Source organism: Felis catus, chromosome A2, assembly GCF_018350175.1.
Source record: "Felis catus isolate Fca126 chromosome A2, F.catus_Fca126_mat1.0, whole genome shotgun sequence".
Lineage (NCBI taxonomy): Eukaryota > Metazoa > Chordata > Mammalia > Carnivora > Felidae > Felis > Felis catus.
The window spans coordinates 3,576,232-3,599,248 of NC_058369.1; the positions used below are offsets into that span (position 1 = coordinate 3,576,232).

Below are 23,017 nucleotides of genomic sequence, written 5' to 3' on the forward strand. Positions count from 1 at the left end.
GTGACATTATTACTATTATTAGTCTAAAAACGCCGAGCATTAGGGAACAATAGAGCAGTGTGGGGGAGGATGGGGGCATCTGGTGGATGTGGTTGTAAATTATTTTAAATGGGAGGCTCAGAGAAGCTTGCCCTGAGAGGATGGCATTTGAGCAAATATCTGGAGGAGGTGAGCGAGGAGCTATGTAGACATTTGAAGGAAGGGCATTTCAAGCAGCGGGAACAGCCCACGTGAAGGTCCTGGGGCAGGACCACACCTGGCGGGTCGAGGCCCATGTGGCTCGCACAGACTAGGCTAGGGGGAAAGACGGAGGAGGGGACAGCAGGTCGTGCAGAGCCTTGGGCGCCCGCGGGGAGGACTTCGGCTCCCCCCCCCCCCCCCCAAAGAGGTGGGAGCCCTGAAGGGCTGCGTCACAGGAGGTGCTCACAGGCGCCCTCTGGTGGGACACCCAAAATGCGCTGGAGACGCAGGGGATGTGCAAGATTCAAACTCAAAGCCCCTCAAGTTCTGCCCAGGCCCAGGGGCAGCCACGCATGCGCTGTGTGACACTGGGCAATGCATTGCCCTCTCTGGGCCCGGGGAGCGGGAGAAATTTGTACAAGATCTAACCATCTCGGAAAGACACCGTTCCAAGCAGGGACACAGCTAAGAACCTCCGAAAATAAATCATCTGTTATTGATTCATGTTTCACAGTTTTTATTTAAAAACATTTTTTAACGTTTCTTCTTGTTTTTTTTTTTTTTCCTGAGAGACCGAGCACGAGCAGAGGAGGGACAGAGAGAGGGAGACACAGAATCCGAAGCAGGCTCCAGGCTCTGAGCGGTCAGCACAGAGTCCGATGCGGGGCTTGAACTCGCACACCGTGAGATCATGACCTGAGCCAAAGTCGGACGCTTAACCGACGGAGCCACCCAGGCGCCCTCATATCTCACAGTTTTTAGAGAAGGGGAAATTTTCAAAAAATTCCCTTCTATTTTTCCTTGAGGCTGTTTGTTCTAGTGGGGACAGGGGTTTCCCAGGAAACACCCCAGACCTGGGGCCACTGGGAGGCACACTGGCCTTGGGACGGTGGCGGCCAGCAGGGGGCACCAGGACGGCAGGACGTGTGGCTGAGCGCCCCCGCCCCGCTCTGGGGAACCTTGGCCATGGCGGCGCCTGGCCGTAGTCCTAGCCGCGGGCTTTTCTCGCCCCAGTACCTTTGTCCATGCTGTGCCCACCTCTAGGAACTCTCTCCCCAACCCATGGCTCATTCCAACTCACGCCTCAGGTCTCAGCTTACTTCCTCCTTCCAGAAGCTTCTCTCAATCCCCCCAGGTTGGTCAACGGTCCCCTTTGGGCCTCCGGAGCCCCCTACACCTCTCCATCGCAGGCCTCATCGCCCCGTAGCGGACCACGAGCCTGGGAGAGCAGAACGGGGTCGTCCTGCGTCACCTTGGGGGCATGGTGACCACTGAGTCACCACTGTGCCCAGAGGGCCTGCGCCCAGGAGGAGCTCAGTAAATGTGGGTTGGATGAGCAGATGGATGAATCCACATCCTGCCCACTCAGTGCCCGGTGAACCCCATGCGGGTGGGGAGCCGCGCCCCGCACAGACACGGCTGCCCGCGTTGTTGGTCAAAGGACTCACTGAGCAATGACTCTGCTCCACTTCCTGGGTTGGGTTCTGAAAACGCTACAGAGACCCAGACAGATCCACCCCGGTGCTCTCAGGGTATGCAGGGTGTGGCGGAGAAACCAGGAATTAAGTAAAACAAGATTATTTCACAGATTAAAAAAAAAAAAAAAATGGAGGCCATGAATTCACAGTGTGCACAACCTCCGTAGGGGCTAGAATCCAGCAGAGGGACGCCTGGCTCCTTCTTCTGCCCCCAAAAGCTACTTTGCGTGCTGTGTGACCTTGGGTAAATGACTTCGCCTCTCTGGGCTTCAGTTTCCTCATCTGTAAATTGGGGCAGGGATAGTCTCCAGCCCCTGGGCTATTGGGAGGGCGAAACAAGTTCATGGGGCATGTAAAACCCTCAGCCCAGGGGTTTCAAAGTGATTGTCCTTTAAATGTGCTGCCGTGACACAGGGACGTGGGAAGTGTTGGCGCTCCAGACCCGAAGTCACCGGGACCACGGACGGATGGGGAAAATGAGGCCCAGAAAAGGGCTGTGATTTGTTCCGAGTCTCACAATTTCTCAGGGATTAATAGGGGTTCGTGCTCTGAACGTGCCCGCTTGTCCCTCCTCTGCCCCCAGCGTGCGTCCAGCCCCCATGGTGGCCGGCCTGGCCAGGGTCTGTTGCCGCCGCTCTGGTCGCTGGCTCGCTCACACGTGCACCCACCTCCCAGTCTGTCCTCCCCAGAGAAGCCACCAGAGGGCGCCTGTGAGCACTGGAGTCAGATTCCCACCCCACCCCACCCCCATCCTCTGCTTGCTAAGGGCCTCCAGGACTTCCGCCTTCCCAGGGAAAAGCCCAAGTCCTCCCCCAGGCCCACAAAGCCGTGCATCCCCTCCCCTCCTCCTCTCCACCCTCTCTCCCCCTCGCTCACTCTGCTCCAGCCACAAGGCCTTCTCGCTGTTCCTCCAACATGCCAGGCAGGGCTCTACCCCAGGGCGTTTGCACGAGCTCTGTCCTCTTTCCAGAAAAATCACCTGGTCCTCAAACTCGTCTCATCCCGGCCAGCTCCTCTTTCTACAGGCCTTGGCTCTAACACGGGCTCCTTACACCCCCACTGGCCACTGGGTCCAAAGTTTCCCCCTGGGACACTCCCATGTCACTGTTCATTTCTTCTGATGTCTCTTCACTTTCTGAAATTATCTCTGCTTCGTTTGATGATTCATTCACTGCTCCCTCCCCTCCGATTCCGACTGCACGGATGTATTCAGTGCCCCTACTGCACTCCAATGCAGGCACCCAGTAGGCACCCCATAAATGTTACTTGAATGAACCAAATGGCCTGTTCACTGCAGCTGTCCCGTTATTTGCAGCTAGCTCCCGCGTCGATGATTCGAAACAGTCTGTCCACGAACCCACGCCACCTTGCAGCGCCCTGGAAGCTGCTTTCAGGGGCTCCTCCCCGGGTTTGACGTCAGTGCTACGAAGGCCCTGGAGAAATCTGAGTCAGCCACTAAAATAATAAGTCGAATCTGACCGCCTGGGTGAGTCAGCCAGGCCCGCCCTCCTGGGCCCCAAGAAAGGGGGAAAAGGCTTGCAAAGTTCATGTTTGCAGGAAGCAGTTGGGTGGGAGGGGCCAGCAGCTTCCTGGCTTAACCAGCTCAAATTTGCCTTTCCTTCCCTTGGAAATTACAATCTCCCCACTCCTGACCTGTGTGACCTTGGGGACCAGAATTCACCTCTTGGAGCCTGTTTTTTTTTCTCTGTAAGATGAGCCCAATGATGTAAGCCTGTACCCCAAGGGCGTTCAATTTTGGGGATTCAAAATAGGTTCAAGGCCGCCTGGCAGGCTCAGTCAGTGCAGCCTGTGACTCCTGATGTTGGGGTCCAGAGTTCCAGCCCCAGTCGGGCACAGAGAGTACTTAAAAAAAAAATACCAATAGGGGCGCCTGGGAGGCTCAGTCCGTTAGGCGTCCAACTTCGGCTCAGGTCATGATCTCACGGTTCAGGTTCGTGGGTTCGAGCCCCACATCGGGCTCTATGCTGACAGCTCAGAGCCTGGAGCCTGTTTCAGATTCCGTGTCTCCCTCTCTCTCTGCCCCTCCCCTGTTCATGCTCTGTCTCAAAAATAAATAAACATTTGGGGCGCCTGGGTGGCGCAGTCGGTTAAGCGTCCGACTTCAGCCAGGTCACGATCTCGCGGTCCGTGAGTTCGAGCCCCGCGTCGGGCTCTGGGCTGATGGCTCAGAGCCTGGAGCCTGTTTCCGATTCTGTGTCTCCCTCTCTCTCTGCTCCTCCCCCGTTCATGCTCTGTCTCTCTCTGTCCCAAAAATAAATAAATGTTGAAAAAAAAATTTAAAAAAAATAAAAATAAATAAAAATAAATAAATAAACATTAAAAAATTAAAATTAAAATAAACAAATAAATACCAATAAAAAATAAAATATGTTGAGATCTTTAAAGCCTCCGGAATCCGTAAATGTGAGTAACCCACGAATGTTAATTCTACTCCTTCCCAAAGGTCTGTGACTCTGAAAAAGATTAGCCCCCTCCTCTCCGGGCCTGCCATTAATGAGCACTCACACTGCCCCTGGAGCGTGAGTGTGTCGCAAAGGATCTGCGGACAACCTTGAAACACTGGCATCATAAGCCCCCTTCCCCGATGAGAGCTTGAGGCTCCGCAAGCCCAAGGCTGTTGCCTAAGATCGCATGGTGGGATCTGAGCCCAGAATGGGGTAGTTGGGGGGCATCAAGGCAGGACCCCTCCCAGGCAAAAAAAAAAAAAAAAAAAAGGGGGGGGTTTACAGCAATCAAGTAATAAATGTCCTGTGTCTTTTCTCTCCACATTCTGTGATATGGGAACCAAAACTTTCAGCAAAGCACACTGCCCAGCAGAAGACTACATTTCCCAACTTCCCTTGCAGCCAAAGGGACCACGTGACTACGTTCCGCCCAATGAAATGAGAGAAACAGCGCAACTTCCGGTCCCGGCGTCTCCCTTCCAATCCCCTTTTGGGGGGAACACTAGACGTCTCGGGGAGTGGAACGGCACTGGAGAAGCGTTCAATAAATATTTATTAAAGTCGAAACACACTTCCCACATCCCCCAGCCCACTCCCCGCCACCGCCAGCACCCGGGTGAGAATCCGCAAATGCCACCACCAACTCCGCGCCCACCCACCCCCTCCTTGCGCGCCAGAAAGTCGCCGGGGCCCATTTTGCACGATTTCCTGAGAGACGGAGGTCTCCCCAGCGACGTCCTGAAGGTTGCAGACGACGTCGCGCTCCTCCTCCCGCCCCGGGCACGGTGCGGGCGTCCCCAAGGCCGGGGTCACCGGTCACTCCGCGCCCTGCGTCTTGTCCTCGGGCGCCTGGGTCCCTCTCTGGTTCCACATGTGGTTGTTGAGGCCCAGCTGCACCATCTGCGCGTGGTGGATGATGAGGGGCTGCAGCCCCGGGCTCTGAGGGGGCGCCGGGGGCTGCGGGAAGGCGGGCGCGGGTGCCGGGGCGCCGGCCAGCCACGGGGGCGCGGGCGGCGGCGGCTGGTGGCCCGGCCAGGAGGGAAAGGGCGGGGGCGCTCCCAGGGGCCCCGGAGTCCCAAAGGGCATGTGGCTCCCGAAGGCCACCCGGAGCGTCTCCATCTGCGCCTGCCAGGCCGAGTGGCTCTGGAAATAGGCCGAGTAGGCGGCGTTCAGCGCCGAGACGCGCTGCCGCTCGCCCTCCAGCTGCTGGCGCTGCTCCTGCAGGGCGCGGACGTCCTGCTCCTTCCTCCAGTGGGCCCTGCGGGCTCGCAGCCTCTGCGGCTTGAAGGTGTTGGCCACCTTCCTGGCGAAGATCTGGGAGCGCTCGTCCAGCCACACCAGGCTGGTGAGCAGGCTGCAGGTGTGCGGGCTGAGCTGCTCCAGCGAGCTCTCCAGGGGCAGGAAGGGGATCACGCAGTCCCCACACTCGTGCCGCGTGAGGCTGTTCATCAGGGACTGGCCCGCCTGGTGCAGGCCCAGGTGGCAGTCGAAGTTGGGGGTAAGCAGCAGGAGGGTGAAGGCTGAGTGGTCGAGGGCGTCCTGCAGGCAGCGCAGGTGGCCGCGCCCGGGCACCTGGAAATCCTCGCAGAAGGTGGCGCCATCCGGGACGCCCAGGCTCTCCAGCCTCTCTCGGACCCGCAGGGCAATGTCCTCGTCTGCCCCCGCGTGCAGGATCACAAAGTTGTAGAATTTCTGCTCTGGCTCCAACTCGGGGGCCGGGGGGCACGGATTCCAGGCGGCGGAGCAAGCGGAAGGAGGGATGGATGGAGAAGGGCAGGGCGCGGAGGTCCTCGGGGCCGAGGGGGTGGGGGGGCATGGGGGGGTCCTCTGGGAAGCGGTATCTTCTACAGGGAGTGAGAGGGGGGTCTGGTCCTTGTCAGGGCAAGTGGTTTTGGGGGGCAAGGGGAGAGATGCGGGGGCGGCCAGCGCGTGGCTGCACTCCACCGGGTAGCGGGTGCCGCTTTCCAGAGCTTTGGGGGCGTCGGGCTGGCCAGTGGGGCTTGCATCTGGGACCACCTCAGGAAGTCTAGGGCCCGGGCTGTCTGGTGCCATCTGGGGGCCGGCAGTCTCTCCCGATGAGGGGTCCTCCAAAGAGGGGCCCTCCGATGAGGGGCCAGCGGTCTCCCCCAGCAGGGGCCCGGCAGTCACCCCCGATGGAGGGCCGGCTGTGTCCCCAGGTGAAGGGTTGACAGACTCCTCGGATGGTGGCCAGCTCACTTCCTCAGGCTCCTGGCAGCCTGTGGGGGCAGGTTCAGGTTCGGGCCCGGGGCCTGCCCGGGGCTCCTCACACAGCTTGCTGGGCGCACGACAGCCGCGGTGCTGGCTGAGAAGAGGCACGGTGGGTGACTGGCTAATTTCCAGGTTGCTGGCGAGGGAGGCGGGGCTGCTGGTGGATCTCAGAGAACACCCTCTGCTCCAGCCCGAAAGGCCCTCGATGGGCTTGGGAAGGCTGCGGGTGCCCGAGGGGGACACCGAGGATGGCGGGAGGCAGCCCCGATCGGAGCGAAGGGGCTGGAAGCTCCCGGGAGCCCGGATGACGCCCCAGCCGCACCGGTCCCGGGCCTCTCCCTGGAGCTCGGCCAGCCGGTGGTCGTCCCTGGAGCTGAACGTCTGGAGGGCTGTCTGGTAGGCCAGGTCCCGCACAGGGGCCGGGCACAGCTTCTCCTCGGCGAGCAGGTGGTACACCCGGGCAATGGCCCAGGACAAGTCCGGGGGCTCCTCCGGGGCCTCGGCGCTGTCCACGCCGGCCCAGCGGCGGGCCACGAGCCGGGCCGCTGCGTCCGCCCTCAGAGCTTCCAGGGAGATCCTGGCCTCCGTCTCCTGGCCCAGCTTCAGAAGCACCATGGCGTACAGGAGGTCTGCCCCTCGGCAGCCCTGGTGGACCGTCTTCAGCTTGTGCTTAAGGTACAAGAGCTTGTCCTGGCCTGCGGCACCTAGAATGTCGAAGGCGCCGGAGAGCGACGGGCCCGTGCAGGCCATGGGCACAGGTGGGTGCAGCCGCGGGCAGCAACACTGGAGGCTGGAGGCATGTTCCGCAGCACCTGCCTTCCTGCATGCTGGGTGTCCCCCGACGTGCTCACCCCAATCCCACGGGGGGACCCTGGGGCCGACCTGTGGGGCGAGAGAGACACCGTCAGAAACGGGGCAGCTCTGGGAGGGGTCCAGACGCCCTCACCTGCCTGCCTTCAGTGCCAGCACCGCCTGCCAGGGTGACCTTGAGAAAGACGCGTCCCCTCCCCTGCCTCCATTTCCTCCTCTGCGACACGAGAGCCGCCCACACTTGCCTGGTGTCCCCCGAGAGGGCGACGCTACGATTTCCCCCACCTGCAAATGGCAAAATGTGTCCAGAGACATGAGGTCCCTTGCCCAAAGTCACACAGCCGGTGGGTCACGGAGCTGGGACTTGAAGCCATGAAACGTGGCTCCAGAGGCGTGTGTGCAGCCACAAAACTCCACTGCCTGTTGGGAATAATAATAAGCCCACTGCTGGGATCGTTTCAGGGCATTGTGCTGCCATAGCCTTACGGAAAGTTCCGAGCCCCGATGCCTGGAAGTCAGCAGGCATCCCATACGTGTTCGCTAGGGAGGTGATCAGGCTCCCAGGTGGCCCCCAGGGACCCCCATCCTGGCATTCACAGCCCAGGGCGGGGCTTCCAGCCGTAACCCAGAATCCACCTTCGTGACTGACAGACCTCGGCAGAAGTGACGGGCTGTCACCAGTGACATAAAACACCAGCTTGGTCACTCTCTGGCACCCCGTCGGGGGTAAGGAAGCGAGGCCGCCCGTCATGAGCCACGTGAGGGGGGCGGCTTGGGCTCCCAGCAACTCCAGCCCCGGTCGAGCCTTCAGATGAGGCGGCCCCAGCCGACCGCTTGACCGTGACCTCATGAGAGACTCCAGCCAGAGGCCCCCAACTCACCTTCCTCCAGATTCCGGACACCCAGTCTCTCTCTGTGTGAGATGCTAAGTGTTTGTTGTTTTTATTTATTTTTAAATATGTTCTCCTATCCCATGGGTTGCCTTTTCACTTTTTATTTATGAGAGAGAGGGCAAGCAGGGGAGTGGGGCAGAGGGGGGGGGGGGGGGGGGGGGAGAATCTCAAGCAGGCTCCACACTCAGCACAGAGCCCAAGACGGGGCTCGATCCTACGACCCTGGGACCACGACCTGAGCTGAAATCAAGAGTCGGGCACTCAACCCACTGAGCCACCCAGGCGCCCCAGTGTTTGGTGTTTTTAAACCGGGAGGTTCCGGGGTAATTTACGCAGCAGCGGCTGATACGGGCCGTGCTGATGAGACACTAGCCATTGCTGAGAGCCAGCTCCGCGCGTGACCGGGCTATGGCTACTCGTCTTCTATTTCTCAGAAAGAAGGAAAGAGGAAAAAAACGCCAAGCTGGCTCTTCCTCAGACCCTTGCCTGAGCGACACTGTTGTCATCTTCAACTCTCAGGCCCAATGGCACCGTCTCGGGAGCCCTACACATCCACACCCGTCCTTCCCAGTCTGTCTCGCCCACGTCACCTGCTCCCCCACAGTGCGTCACGGGTGGACGTGCCTTGTGCGTTAGACTTTTCGCGTTTGTCACCTGTCTCCTGACCCCGGGGCACCAGAGGAGGGGGCTGAGACTCTCGTGGCCCGGAGCAGGGACCTAACAAATACTTGTGGGATAAATGAATGAATGAATGGGGCCAGAGCTCCTATGGTCCCAATGTTGTGGATGAAACCACGGGCACAGAAAAAGGCCTTTCCCAAGTGCGCACGACAGATGCTAGGGACACTGTTCCAAACCTCGGAACTTAGGCCACCGGCTGCTCAAAGCAGGTCATATTCAGATTTAGAAAAAAAAAATGCCACTTCAGATCCATTCCAGGAGGCTGAGGACACTTTCACGGGCCTCACTACATAAACGATTCAGGATTTTTTTTTTTTTTAAGTGCATTTTGAGTAGATACAGGCCATTCCGGGGCCCCAAGGCCAAGGTCAAAGACTCCAGAAAGGTTGGAGACGGCACGGGGAGAGCCAGCACTGGGGGCAGAGGTGCAAGGCGGACGGGACTGAGCCGACGCAGGGAGCAGGGTGGAAGAGAAGTGGGTGAGAAGGGGCAGGGGGGTGGAGGGGGCAGCGCTGGGGGGAAGGATGTAGAGGCAGGTGGCTGTCTGAATGTTTCAGAAATAGAAGCGGCCTGACATGCCGAAGTGCTGACTGGGGGGCGGGGGGCGAGACAGCACAGACCCCCCCAAAGGCCGCCGACTTCCTCGCGTGGAGGACAGACAACCCACAAGTGAGGGACGCTCACAGCATATCTATCAGCTGGGGACAAATGCCGTGGAGAAACAGCAGACGGGAAGGAGGGTCTCGAACCCCATGAGTCAGGGGTGGGTGGTTGAAGTTTTAAACAACGTGAATCAAGAAGGCTTCAACGATGACAGAGATTTCAACAGGACGTAAAAACGGAGAGAGGGAGGGGCGCCCGGGGGGCTCAGTCCGTCGAGCATCCGATTTCGGCTCAGGTCATGATCTCGCGGTTCGTGGGTTCGAGCCCCCGCGTCGGGCTCTGTGCTGACAGCTCAGAGCCCGGAGTCTGCTTTGGATTGTGTGTCCCGCTCTCTCTCCGCCCCACCCCTGCTTGTGCTGTCTCTCTCTGTCTTTCAAAAATGAATAAACATTAAAAAAAAAAAATGGAGAGAGTGACCCATAGGGACATCTGAGGGAAGAGAGGTCCAGGAGGAGGGAACTACGTATGCAAAGGCCCTGGGGCAGGACCAGCCCAGCTTGATGGAGGAGCAGTGAGGAGGGAGAAGGCCCGCACGGCTGAGTGGGTGAGGGGGAGGGGGAGAGAGGGAGGAGGGGGAGGAGACCTGGCGGGTAGTCCGGAGGACTTGAACTTTCACACTGAGGGAGGCGGGACCAAAGAAGTTGGAACCACCTTAGACCTGTCTAAATGTGGTGGCTGTGTCTTAGGTGTGCCGCCACGAGGAGGAAGGACTCCAAGGGCCACACTGGCTATTACTTCAAGGGAAGAAGCCACAGATGCAGAGTTTCAGGAAACTGCTAAGTTTTGTCAAGTGGGCAATCAATTCAAATATTTTTAAAACTTTTTAAATGCTTATTTACTTTTGAGAGAGAGAGGGACACAGACAGAGTGCGAGCAAGGGGGTGGGGGGGCAGAGGGGAGAGGGAGACACAGAATCCGAAGCAGGCTCCGGGCTCCGAGCTGTCAGCACAGAGCCCGACGCGGGGCTCGAACCCACGAACCGTGAGATCATGGCCTGAGCCGAAGTCTGGCAATCAACCGGCTGAGCCACCCAGGTGCACCCAATCTAGTGGGTCCCCCGAAGGCCACGGATCTTCCTGTTGTTCGTTAAACTTACCAGGCACAGTCCTGCCTCAGGACCTTTGCACCAGCTGCTCTCTGCCTGCAGTACTGTTGCTGGGTATCCCCCCCCCCCCCCCAGCTCACTCCCTACCCTCCTGCAGATTTTTAAAATCAAGACTGGCTTGATGACGGAGGCTCCTGGCCGGCTCAGTCGGTAGTGTTCGACTCTTGATCTAGGGGTCGTGAGTTCAAGCCCGATGTTGGGCATAGAGATTAGTTTAAAAAAAGGAAGGAAAAAAAAAAAAAAAAAAAGGGACCGCTCTCATGATACTGTGCGTAACTGCCCAGGCCAGAGGGCAGTTTATTTACTGAAACAAATAAAGTATTTTGGCCCCCAGCCATGCCCACTGATATACACACAGCGCGTGGCCGCCTTCCAACGACAGCCACGGAGTTGAGAGGCTGCAGAGCTGAAAACACTCCTTTACAGAAGACGTTTGACAAGACACCGGGATGTGACTTTGCACCCCCGCTCCTCAGAGGGGCAAACTCAACCAACGTGACCGGGCAGAACAGCTAACTGGCCCCAATATCTGTAACCTTTTATTTATGTATTTATTTTAATCTTTATTTGGGGAGAGAGAAACAGGGCACAAGCTGGGGAGGGGCAGAGAGAGAGGGAGACACAGAATCTGAAACAGGCTCCGGGCTCTGAGCTGTGGGCACAGAGCCCGACACGGGGCTCGAACTCACGGACCGTGAGATCACGACCTGAGCGGAAGTCAGACGCTCAACCGACTGAGCCACCCCGGGGCCCCTCAGTGTTTGTAACCTTAAGACCAAAAGCCTCTCTCTCTCTCTCTCTCTCTCTCTCTCACCCACATAATCATCATGCAGCACACAGGCTTCAATGGCCGTGACCGGCTGACCTGTGTCCCCCTGAAAAATCCGTGTGTTGGAGCCCCGACCCCCAGGACCGACTTGATTTCTGCTCAGGTCCTGACCTCACGGGCTCGTGAGTTCAAGCCCCGCCTGGGGCTCTGCGCTGACAGCGTGGTGCCTGCTTGGGTTTCTCCTTCTCTCTCTGCCCTTCTCCTCCTTGCTCTTTGTATCTTTCTCAAAAATAAATAAAAACTAAAAAAAAAAAAAAATCGGCTTACACACGTAGGTCAAATCTGTTTGAAATGATCAAGACCGCGGCTAGAAACACGGTCCGATCTGCCCCTTCCACGGCCGTGACCATGAGTCACAGGTCGACTGTTCTCTGCGCTCGCCAAGGACTCCTGGGAGCAGCTGTGTTTATAACTTACAAGGAAAAAACCAGATGTGCTGACATGCACCCTCCAATTTATTTGGGGCGGGGGGAGAGAGCCAGGGAGGGGCAGAGAGGGTGGGGGGGGGACAGAGGATCCGAAGCAGGCTCTGTCCCAAACGCGCCGAGCCCGATGCGGGGCTCGAACCACACCACTGGCAACAATGGAGTCCCCGAGAGTGGAGCGGCCCCCACTCGTGTGAGGGCCGAAGTCCGCCTCCTTGGTGTGATGCCCGCCTGGAAGGAGTCACCTCCAGGGCAAGCGGGAGCAGTCGCTAGGACCCTGCCCTTGGGGTTCTAACCTCAGTTCTGTCACTTCCAGGCTAGGACCCTGGGCAGGCCGTGTGCCTACGGGTGCCTCGATCTCCGCATCTCTGAAATGGGTGCAGTGACAAGCCCTCGCTGCTAGTGGTGTGGACCGAAGGGGTTCACGCCTGCGGAACGTCTGGAACAGCGCCTGGCACGGCTGTGGCGGGAGCTGAAGCCCCCCCCCCCCCCCCGGAAGTCTCAGGCTCTGAGTCGGGCTCAGAATCGGCGAGGCAGGACTGCCCCGGGCCTGCATTCCCGCATTCCCGGCAACTGTCTACAGCCACCCACCCTTCTCTACCTCCTCACCCACCAGCCTGAGCCTGACTCTGGCTGTACCAACCCTGCCCGCCTCCCGGGATCCACCCCCCCCCCCCCATCAATGTCTATGGATTTTTTGAGAGAGCAGAGACAGGGTGTGAGCGGGGGAGGGGGCAGAGAGAGAGGGAGACACAGAATCCGAAACAGGCCCCAGGCTCCGAGCCATCAGCCCAGAGCCCGACGCGGGGCTCGAACCCACAGACTGCGAGATCATGACCTGAGCCGAAGTGCTTAACGGACCGAACCACCAGGCGCCCCGTTCCTCTTCCTCTTTTTAAAACATTTTTAACCACATCTGGCTCCTGGCCATCCCCTCCTCCCCGACTCTCCCGCAGTCTCTGAGGTCTCTTCACACGCTGGACAAATCTTTCTCGAGCACCTCGTATTGGCAAAGGGCTGCTGTTGCAGCCCCAGACGGGCAGAGCTCACAGTCTCGTTGGAGGAGACCAATAATAAACCTGACCGTGACCCGCTGCAGAGCATGGAACGGGCCGCGAAGAAAACGCGCCAGGGTGCGGCAGTGAGGAACAGGGGAAAGGTTCCAGAAGCCTGAAGAGCAAGGGAGACCTCTGGAGGGAAATGACATGTCGGTGGAGACCTGAAGGAGGTGAGAGAGCAACTCGGGTGACGATCTGGGGGAAGACGGTTTCAGGCAAAAGGAGCCGCAAGTGCAAAGGTCCGGGGGCAGGTCAGAGTCCAGCGTGTTGCAGGAATGGGGAGGAGGCCCGTGTGGCTGGCGCGGAGTGTGTGAGGGGGAGGGAAGGAAAGGGGGCGGGGTCCTGCAGGGCCTTGAACGCCACGGGGAGGACTTGGGCTTTTACCCTGAGGGAGATGGGAGCTCTGGGGGGGGCTGTGGGCAGAGGGGAGTGGGGCCTGACTCAGGAGCTCACAGGCGCCCTCCAGTGGCCGCTTCCGGAAGAACGGACTGTGGGGAGCAGGGAGAGGAGCCTGGGACCTGGGGGGAGGTGACCACTGGCCCAGCCCAGCAATGATGGGCGCTGGGCGGGGGGGGGGGGGGGGGGGGGGGGGGGGGGGGGGGGGGGCCTCAAGGAAGTGGGGGGAAATGGTTGGGTTTGTGGATAATTTGGAGAAAGGGAGAGGAGCAGGAGGAGGCAAGGGGGGTACCTGGGCTTTTGTCCTGAATGTTCTAGACACACAATGAGGAGCTGCTTTGTGGTTACGAGGGAGAAATCAGAGGTTATCTCAGTCACGACTCCTTGGGTCAAGTCCTCCCTGTTCCCACCCTCCCCCTTCCCTTCCCTGACCTCACCCCCTTCCACTCCCCCTTGCTCCCTCAGATCCAGCCACACTGTTCCTTAAATATGCCAGACTGGATCCTGCCTCAGGGCCTTTGCATTAGCTGTTCCCTCAGCCCAGGACACCCTTCCCCAGATAGCCACATGGCTGGCTCCCTTGCTGCCTTCAGATCTCCGGCTCACACGTCACTTCCTCATCAAGGTCACCCTTGGCCACCCTGCCTAAAACTGAAGCCCATTCCCCCACACCCCCTGCTTTGTGCTTCTCCTTACCTGACATGATAGATTTTACCTACTTTATTGCACAGGCACCACACCCTACCGGAGTGAGCACCCCTAAGACCGGGATGTGCGTTTGTCTTGTTACACAGCTGTACCTAGTGACTGGCACACAGTAGGTACTTAATAAATCCTGCCGGAATCAATCAACGAATGGACAGAACAGCACCTGGCACACAGTAAGCGCTCAATAAATGTTTCCTGCTGACTCATTCCTCTCCCCAGCAAGACAAAAAGTCTAATCTGCTTTCCACCAGGACTGGCGCATAGTAGAGGCACGACTCACTCCTTTTGGCTAATTAAGAAATGTGACAGGGGCGCCTGGGTGGCATCTGGATTTCGGCTCAGGTCATGATCTCACTGTTCCATGAGTTGGAGCCCCGCATCGGGCTCTGGAGCCTGCTTGGAATTCTCTCTCTCTTTGCCACCCCCCCCCCACTTCAAAATAAATAAAATATTTTTTAAAAATTTATAGGGGCACCTGGGTGGCTCAGTCGGTTAAGCGTCCGACTTCGGCTCAGGTCATGATCTCACGGTCCGTGAGTTCGAGCCCCGCGTCGGGCTCTGTGCTGACAGCTCAGAGCCTGCTTCGGATTCTGTGTCTCCCTCTCTCTCTGCCCCACCCCCGCTTGCGCTCTGTCTCTCTCTCTCTCTCAAAAATGAATAAACGTTTAAAAAAATTATTAAAAAGAAAAGAAATACGACAAGGCACGGAAGGCAAAACGTATCCAGGTTGCCTCTGAAAAATGTGCGGGAGACTGAAGGGGTATTCGTTTAACAAGTGTTTCCTGAGCAGCTACTATGGACCAGACACCGAATTAAGCCCATGACAACCCTGTAAGTTAGGACTATTTTGACTGCCGAGTTAAGAAAGGGAGGCACAGAGAGGTACAGCGGCTTGCCCTGGGTCACACAAGTGGGAAGTAAAGGGGCAGGGATTTAAACCAGGAAGCCTGGCTCCAGGGTTCCTGACCTTACTCACGCAGCACCTACTATGTGCCGGCCCCTTGCCATGCCTGGATCTGAGGAATCCGCAAGCCAGGCCAGCAGAGAAGCTGCTGGAAATGCATTCTCTGCACTCGGCAAGCATCATCTTGCTTTGTTTATTTGTCCTGACGGAGGGCTCCGGGAGGGCCCTGCTTTGCCCCTACTGTGTGCCCAGCATCCTGAACCGGGCCTCCTGGCACGCGGCAGGTTGGTCACAAATGTGTGTTGAAGGATGAACACATGTCCCTATTCAGAGGAGGAGCCGGGCGCAGGCAGGTTTAGGGCCCACCCCCCCCCGACACCCCCCCCCGACACCCCCCCCACACACAACCGCCCCCCCAATCTCCAGCTTGCGTGGCTGTCCCCGCGGCGGCCCCTTCCCAACCTCCTACTTCAGCCACAGGGAGAGGGAAGAAAAGGCCCCGTGCGTGAGGCTCTCTGGGGCCACCCAGATCAGAATGTTGCCAGCAGCCATGGGGCGGGGGGGGGGGGGGGGGGGGGGGGGGGGGGGGCGGGCGCGACTTGCAGGGACTCGGAGGCGAGGACCAGCCAACCAACCCTGTCCCCCACGGGAAGGGGTGGGGGTGCGGGGGCCGAGCTGAGGGAAGCAGGCTCCTGCCGGGGAGGGGGGTTCCGGGAGCCCCTGGAAAAAGTGGTTTCAGGGCCCCGAAGGGGCTGGGGGCCCGAGGGGCGAGCGGGAGAGGCGGGGCTTGGGGGGCTGGAAGAACAGGGACCGGGGAAGGGGGCTCCAAGCTCCTGGAGGAAATCAGAAACATGGGGTGGGGGGCTGGAGAGGAATGGGGGGGGGGTTGGGGAGAGGTACCGGATGTTGGGGAGAAATCCGGGTTGGAGGACTGCTGGGTGTTGGGAGAAGTCCAGAAGAGTTGGGGAGAGATCGGTGGCGTTGGGAAGGAATTGGGGTGTTGGGGAGGGATCCGGGAGGGGGGGTGGACTTCGAGGGGTTGGAAAGGAATTCGGGGTGCTGGAAAGAGATCTGGGGTGCTGAGGAGCAATGGGGGGGGTAAGGAGGAAGCAGGGGGTCAGGGAGGACCAGGGCCACCCGGGAGAGGAGCCGAGCGTTGAGGGGGACGCCGAAGAAGGGGCGCGAGGGCGCCATGAACTGGGGGGGGGGGTGCAGCTGGTCGCGAACCCTGGGGAGGAGCCGCAGGCGTCGGGGGTGCCCTCCCCCGCCGACGCTAAGCCCCTGGTCCCCCCCGCCACCTACCCGGGGTCCCGCTCCGTCCTCTGCGCGGGGGCTGGTGGCCCGGCGACGGGGCCCACGACTGGCGGAGCGCGGAGGGCGCTCAGACGGCTCCACCCCTGGCCTCCGCCCGCCCCTTCCGCGTCCCGCAGGGAGCCTGGCAGGAAGGTGAGGTCACGCTTTCCCGCGGGACAGGGAAAGTCCCCGAGACATCCCGCAGCGACGTCCCGCCCCCCCCTCGCCCCCCACCTCCTCCCACCCCCGCTCGGGCTGCGGCCTTTGGCAAGTTTGGTCACCTCCCGGGCGCCGGCGCTGGGGACCACGAGAGGGACAGAGCCTGGCCCTCGGGGCGCCCACAGTCTGGGGAGAAAGTAACCCCGGTTCAAAAAAACGGATCATCTGGGCGAGTGGTAACGCTTTCCACTGCCGCAAACGGGGGGCTGGAGTGATATCGGCGGAGGGCTACCCGAAATGGGGCGGAAGGGGGTCCTGGCCACCCTGGGGGCGGGGTTGGGGATCCCGGGTGGTTGGGAAAAGAGCAGCCAGACGGCATTTCTAGAAGCTGCGGACACGCTATTTAAACATTCATAAGGGGTCCTAGCCCTTTTGAGGGGGTCCCGGACCCAGCGCCCACATGTCCATTGGGCAGAGTTCAGATGTGGACGATCGTACTCTCAGCCACCACCCCCCCCCCCCCCGCCGAAAATGTTTTCATTTCTTTTAAAATCAGAAAAACAAAAACAAAAACAATGAATTTAGTCCCATCCTGGGTCATAGTCGTCTTTATACCAACAGAGTTGCAAAATATAATTTTTGTTTATTTGTTTTAATGGACGAAGGGCCAATGGAAATCCTAACGCCTCTGACCAGATTTCTTTGCCAGCGTGGAGACGCTCGGAGCCTCTTCTGAAAACACCATCGGTAGGTACATAAAACAAAGTACAAGAGGTTTACAAGGAGTGTTTTGCAAGTAAAAATATTCACTAAAATATTTTTAGAAAGCAACTCCGTGATCCGTTATCACTAAATGGATAAAGGAAATGTGGTTCATCCACACTCGGGAATATTATTCAGCATTAAAAAAGAAGGAAATCTGACACTACAACATAGGTGGACCACGAGGACATTATGCTCAGTGAAACAAGCCAGACACAAAAGGACAAATCTTGTCTGACTCCACTCATAGGAAGTCCCTAGAGGAGTCCAATTTATAGAAACAGGAAGTAGATGGTGGGAGCCAGGGGCGGGGTGGGGGGTGGGGGGGAGGAGAGTCAGTGTTTCATGGGGACAGAGGTTCAGTTTGGGAAGATGGAAAGTTCTGGAGACGGGGGTGGTTGCACAACGGCGTGAGCGTGCTGAATACCCCTGAGCTGTGCACCTAAGAGTGGCCAGATGGTAAATTTCATGTTAAGTCTATTTTACCACAATTTAAAAAATTGTGTTTGGGGCGCCTGTGTTTGGGGCTCCGTTGGTTAAGCGCCCGACTTTGGCTCAGGTCATGATCTCACGGTCCGTGAGTTCGAGACCGGCGTCCGGCTCTGTGCTGACAGCTCGGAGCCTGGAGCCTGATTCAGACTCTGTGTCTCCCTCTCTCTCTGCCCCTCCCCCGTTTGCGCACGCGCGCTCGCGCTGTCTCCCTGTCTCTCTGTCTCAAAAGTAAATAAACATTAAAAAATAAATTAAAAAAATAAAAAAATTGTGTTTGGGGTGCCTGGGGGGGGGTTCAGTCAGTTGAACCTCCTACTCTTGATTTCCGCTCAGTTCGTGATGCCAGCGTCATGGGCTTGAGTCCCGAGTTGGGCTCCACGCTGAGCATGCAGACTGCTTAAGATCCTGTCTGTCTGTCTGTCTCTCCCTCCACTCCTCTCCCCTGCTCGCACGCTCTCTTGCTCTCTCAAAAAAAAAAAAAAAAAAAAAAAAAAAAAAAAAAAAAAATTGTGTTGAATACTTGTAAGATAATCACTTGAAAACACTTTTGAAATAGAACGCCACCGAAACACGCTTAGGGCTATACCTTTCTACTTGCCCCCACATTAACTGACAAGATCCAATAACCCCAGTGACTTTACAGTGGTGATGAGCGCCGTATTTCGAGTTGTTTGCGGCAACGCAGTCTGATATGAAAATCTCTGTGGTTTTCTATTGGGGACAAAGTCGTAGCTCCTGCCGGTCCCTTCATTCATAATTGAGGAAATGGTGAATATCGGTTAAAGTCAGTGGAAATAAAGTTGTGATTTTTTTTTTCCGTGACTTCATGAATTCCATCATGGGGTTCTGAAGAGGTCCGTGGACCCCGGGCCGAAGTGCGTGTAAAGAGTCATGGGAGGGGCATGTAAAGAGTCATGGGAAGTTATACGGATGCTATTTCCTCCCCACCTAGGGTGCCTTGCTTAGCGTGAGTCTCTGGCGGGGGAGGGATTTTATTGAGCACCTACTGTGGACCAGGCATGTCTAGGCTCTGGGAATCCATTGGGGACGAAGGAAGAAGTCCCTACCTTTGGAGCTTCTGCAGCTAGAGGTGGAGAGGCCATTAAACCCATCTTCCATGCCTCTTGGGTCCCCCCCCCATCACTCTTACCAATTTTTGGAGTTTCATTAGGTACCTGTCCCCACATCGAACACCTCTTGATGGTCATCTGATCCTTGCCTTAAAATAATCCTCCCAGATGGACTTGAATGTGCCCATTTTACAGGTGAGAGAACTGAGGCTCAGAGAGGGTAACCTGCTCGGAGCATCCAGGCTTCCAGGGGAAACCCTGAGCTGCAGATGCGTAAATCTGACCACCTGCAGACCGGTACAGGTGCCCACCTCCCCTTTTCAATAAAAGAGGTGAGGTGCCCTGTGCCTATCCAATTTCTCTCCCTCCTGCTCTGGTGGGGGCGGGGCCCTCCACGGGGTGCCCATTCAGTTTTTCACTTTTGCGCACACAGACACGTATCCATGAATGTGACATTTAATGCTCTTTGGTTTCCTTTTTAATTCCCACCGGCCAGAAGTGAGCAAACTTTGTTTTCCTGCTAAAGGGCCAGATACTAAACACTGTCAGTGTTACAGTCCAGGCCAGACCGTCCAGCAGTTTTCTGAGCCAGTGTAGGTAGCCCCACCTTGTTCCTTTTTTTTTTTTTTTTTTAATGTTTTTATTTATTTTTGAAGGGGAGAGAGAGAGAGAGACAGAGCATGAGCGGGGGAGGAGCAGAGAGAGAGGGAGACACAGAATCGGAAGCAGGCTCCAGGCTCTGAGCTGTCAGCACAGAGCCCGATGCGGGGCTCGAACCCACAAACTTTGAGATCATGCCCTGAGCCGAAGCCGGACGCTCAACCGACCGAGCCACCCAGGCGCCCCAACCTTGTTCTTTTTAAGTGTGTTATGGTCTCACTAAGCGTGACTGTAGTACAACTTACTGAGTCCCCAGGCATTGGACAGGCAGTTTGTTTCCACTATTCCCGAAAAAAGGCATCGCAACCTTCTGTGGTGGTGGTCGTAAACCCTAGGCCGGGGCTGCCTTCGCAATGGGTTCAAATCCTTACTCTTACACTTCGTAGCTGTGGGATGGAGCCCAGGATGAACTCTCTGAAACGTGCCTCAGTTTCCCCCCCTTGTAACCTGGAGATGCTTCGGGGACTTAGTGGACAGCGTTTCTCTAGGGCAGCTGTGGAGAAGGGGAACTTCTGAGACTTCTCCTCAGACGTGGAGAATATACATTTTCATTCTTACTAAATCCTGCACGACTGTTCTCCAAATTAAGGCTCCTGGTTCACACTCCCACCGGAAAGGGAAAGGGCTCATTTCCCCCCACCACCACTGCATGTTACTTTCTCTTTCTTAATTTGTGTTGGAGGATAATTCATAGGCCCTAAAGCATGTGAATCTTAAACGGACAGCTCAGAGGACTTTTGCATGGGTACCCATTTCCTGCAGCCCACACCCAGATCAAGGCGTGTGTCTACACGTCGCTTCCAACCCCTGGAATGCCCCCAAGCGCCGCGGGCAATCCTCCTCCGATCGCTGTCGCCGTAGTTGAGTTTGTGTTCGAAACGTCACCGAAACGGACTCCGAGTATGGATCCTTTCGTGTCTGGTTTCTTTTGCTCAACATGGTGACTGTGAGCTTCACCTATGTGAACGCACTCCACCTTAAAAATAAAACAGCCGGTTATTTTATCAGCAAAATGAGCTTATTCTGAATGGCGGAGGAATTGCAATTTGGGATGGGCAAGACAGGGCAAACCACAGCCCAGGCCGGAGAACCAAGGGGAGGACTGTTGCTTTCTAGATAAAAAGGAGGAAGCCGGGAGGAGCTGCTTTGAAGCAAAGTCCGCCGCAGGAGAGGTAGCGCTCAGGCAGAGGGTGGTTTCTCATTGGCTGATTATGGTGGCTCCTCATTGGCTGAGTTATGGTGATTTCTCATTGGCTGACTTGTGGTGGTTTCTTATTGGCTGAGTTACAGTGGTTTTTCATTGGCTGGGCTGTTGCTGGTCTGGAGAAAATCTTCCTCCTGCCCGAAGTTTACGTGTGAGAGCTGAGCTCCCCCTTTCGGGGCTTCCTGACTCCATTCTAAATGAGGTTTCTCTTTATTTTCTTTTTTTCTTTTTCTTTTTTTAAATTTTTAAAAAATGTTTTATTTATTTTTGAGACAGATAGAGAGAGAGAGAGACAGAGCATGAGCAGGGGAGGGGCAGAGAGAGAGGGAGTCACAGAATCGGAAACAGGCTCCAGGCTCTGAGCTGTCAGCACAGAGCCCGATGTGGGGCTCGAACTCATAAACTGTGAGATCATGACCTGAGCCGAAGTCAGATGCTCAACCGACTGGGCCACCCAGGTGCCCCTCTTTATTTTCTTTTTTTTAAAATAAGTGTTTCTTGATTTATTTTTAATATTTCAATCAATTTATTTTTAATCTTTTAATCAATAATTTAAAGTAACCTCCACACCGAACGTGGGGCTTGAACTCACCGCGCCAAGATCAAAAGTCACCTTTCTTCACTAACTGAGCCAGCAAGGTGCTCCTTTATTAACTTTCATATTGTGACTATGAGTAATTTATCTTTGTTCTTTGCTGTGTATAATATTTCACCCTTTTTTCTATAAAGCAATAGTCCTCCCTTTTTTCTCTGGACTTGACTGTGATTTGTCCTATCTCGCGCATCCCAAAGTGCAATTCCTCCGCTATTCTGAGTCTCTCCCAATTTATCTGCCTCTTCTCTTTTGGATGTAAACTTGGGTTGTTTCAGTTTGGGGCTATTAAGAATAAAGCAGGGTCACCTGGGAGGCTCAGTTGGCTTAGCGTCTGACTCCTGCTCTCAGCTCAGGTCATGATCTCACAGTTTGTGAGTTCAGGCCCCAAGTCAGGCTCTGGGCTGACAGCATGGAGCCTGCCTGGGATTCTCCCTCTCCCTATCTTCTGCCCCTCCCCCGCTTGCAATCTCAATCTCAATCTCTCTCTCTGTCTCAAAAATAAACATTAAGAATTTTTTTTTAATGTTTACTTTTGAGAGGGAGAGACAGAGCATGAGCGGGGAAGGGGCGGACAGAGAGGGAGACACAGAATCCGAAGCGGGCTCCAGGCTCTGAGCTGTCAGCACAGAGCGGAACCAGTGAGATCGTGACCCGAGCTGAAGTCAGACACCCAACCGACTGAGCCACCCGGGCTCCTCAATTAACATTTTTAAAAAAGAGAATAAAGCAGCCATGAACGTTTGGGGGCCTTTGTGGGGACATGTGGTCACACTGAGCTTAGGTATAAACTCAGGAACAGGAGTGATAGAACACAGGGGAGATGCCCCAGATTGCTTTTTATTTTTTTTTTAATTTTTTTTAACATTTTATTTTATTTTTGAGACAGAGAGAGACAGAGCATGAACAGGGGAGGGGCAGAGAGAGAGGGAGACACAGAATCTGAAACGGGCTCCAGGCTCTGAGCTGTCAGCACAAAGCCCGATGTGGGGCTTGAACTCACGGACCGTGAGATCGTGACCTGAGCCGAAGTCGGACGCTTAACCGACTGAGCCACCCAGGCGCCCCAGTTTTTGTTTTTAGAAACGACTTTTTATGTTTATTTTTTGAGAAAGAGCACGAGCTGGGGAGGGGCAGAGACAGAGGGAGAACGAGAGAGACCGAGAGAACTCCAAGCAGGCTCCACACCACCAGGGCAGAGCCTGCCGTGGGGTTCCAACTCATGGGTGGTGAGATCATGACCCGAGCCAAAGTCGAGAGTCGGGTGCTCAACCAACGGAGCCACCCAGGCACCCCACAAATGACTTTAATCTTTTTTGTTTTTTTTTTAGAGAGCATAAGAGGGGAGGGGGAAGAAGACGGAGACGGAGAGCGAGAGGGGGAGAATCTTAAGGAGGCTGCAGGCTCAGCACGGAGCCCGATGTCGGTTGATCCCATGACCCTGCATTCGTGACCTGAGCCAAAACAAAAAATTGGACACTCAGCCGACTGAGCCACCCAGGCTTTCTTAAGGGTTTGTAAACCTTTGTCCAGAGGCCAGAGCCCCCAGGAGAAGGTGACATTGTCCTGCCTTTGCATACAGGGTCGTTTTAGTTCTCTAGTGGGGCTGGAGACCCTAAATCCCTCTCCTCACGCCTTCTTGCTTGAGGACAGACGTTGGACCCATCGCTCCAGCACCGATCATTCGCTTCCCCGCCCCCCAAACCTGCCATCATCACCCTCTGCTGGAGATGTGCCGACACCCTCAGGCCTAGTCTCGTAAGCGGGACTCAGTGATGTGTAGTTACAGCAGCAAAACACATCGCAGCTCTTAAGTACTGGGAGAGACGCTTCTAAGCAGTAAGACGTTAACAGGAAGGTCTCAAGCTTGTGCCTGGCAAGCTTCCCCTGTAAAGGGTCAGAGAGTGAATATTTTAGGCTTTGCGGGCCACAGAGGGTCTCTGTCGCTTATTTTTGTTCGC

The 23,017-nt window shown here is 56.4% G+C and overlaps 1 protein-coding gene and 1 long non-coding RNA gene across 2 annotated transcripts; one reads left to right on the plus strand and one right to left on the minus strand.

Moving 5' to 3' along the window:
- Positions 1–4,658: 4,658 nt before the first annotated feature.
- TICAM1 (toll like receptor adaptor molecule 1) lies at positions 4,659–16,279 on the minus strand. Its single transcript, XM_023250878.2, has 2 exons — positions 16,127–16,279; positions 4,659–7,234 (listed from the first exon to the last, which is right to left on the minus strand). The coding sequence occupies exon 2, from the start codon at positions 7,100–7,102 to the stop codon at positions 4,940–4,942; it is 2,163 nt and encodes a 720-aa protein (XP_023106646.2). The 5' UTR covers positions 7,103–7,234; positions 16,127–16,279; the 3' UTR covers positions 4,659–4,939.
- A 63-nt stretch (positions 16,280–16,342) lies between these two features.
- Positions 16,343–22,437, plus strand: LOC102902581. The gene is made up of 3 exons (XR_439631.5): positions 16,343–16,512; positions 16,942–17,023; positions 22,388–22,437. It is a non-coding gene; the product is annotated as an uncharacterized LOC102902581 (long non-coding RNA).
- Positions 22,438–23,017: the final 580 nt, after the last annotated feature.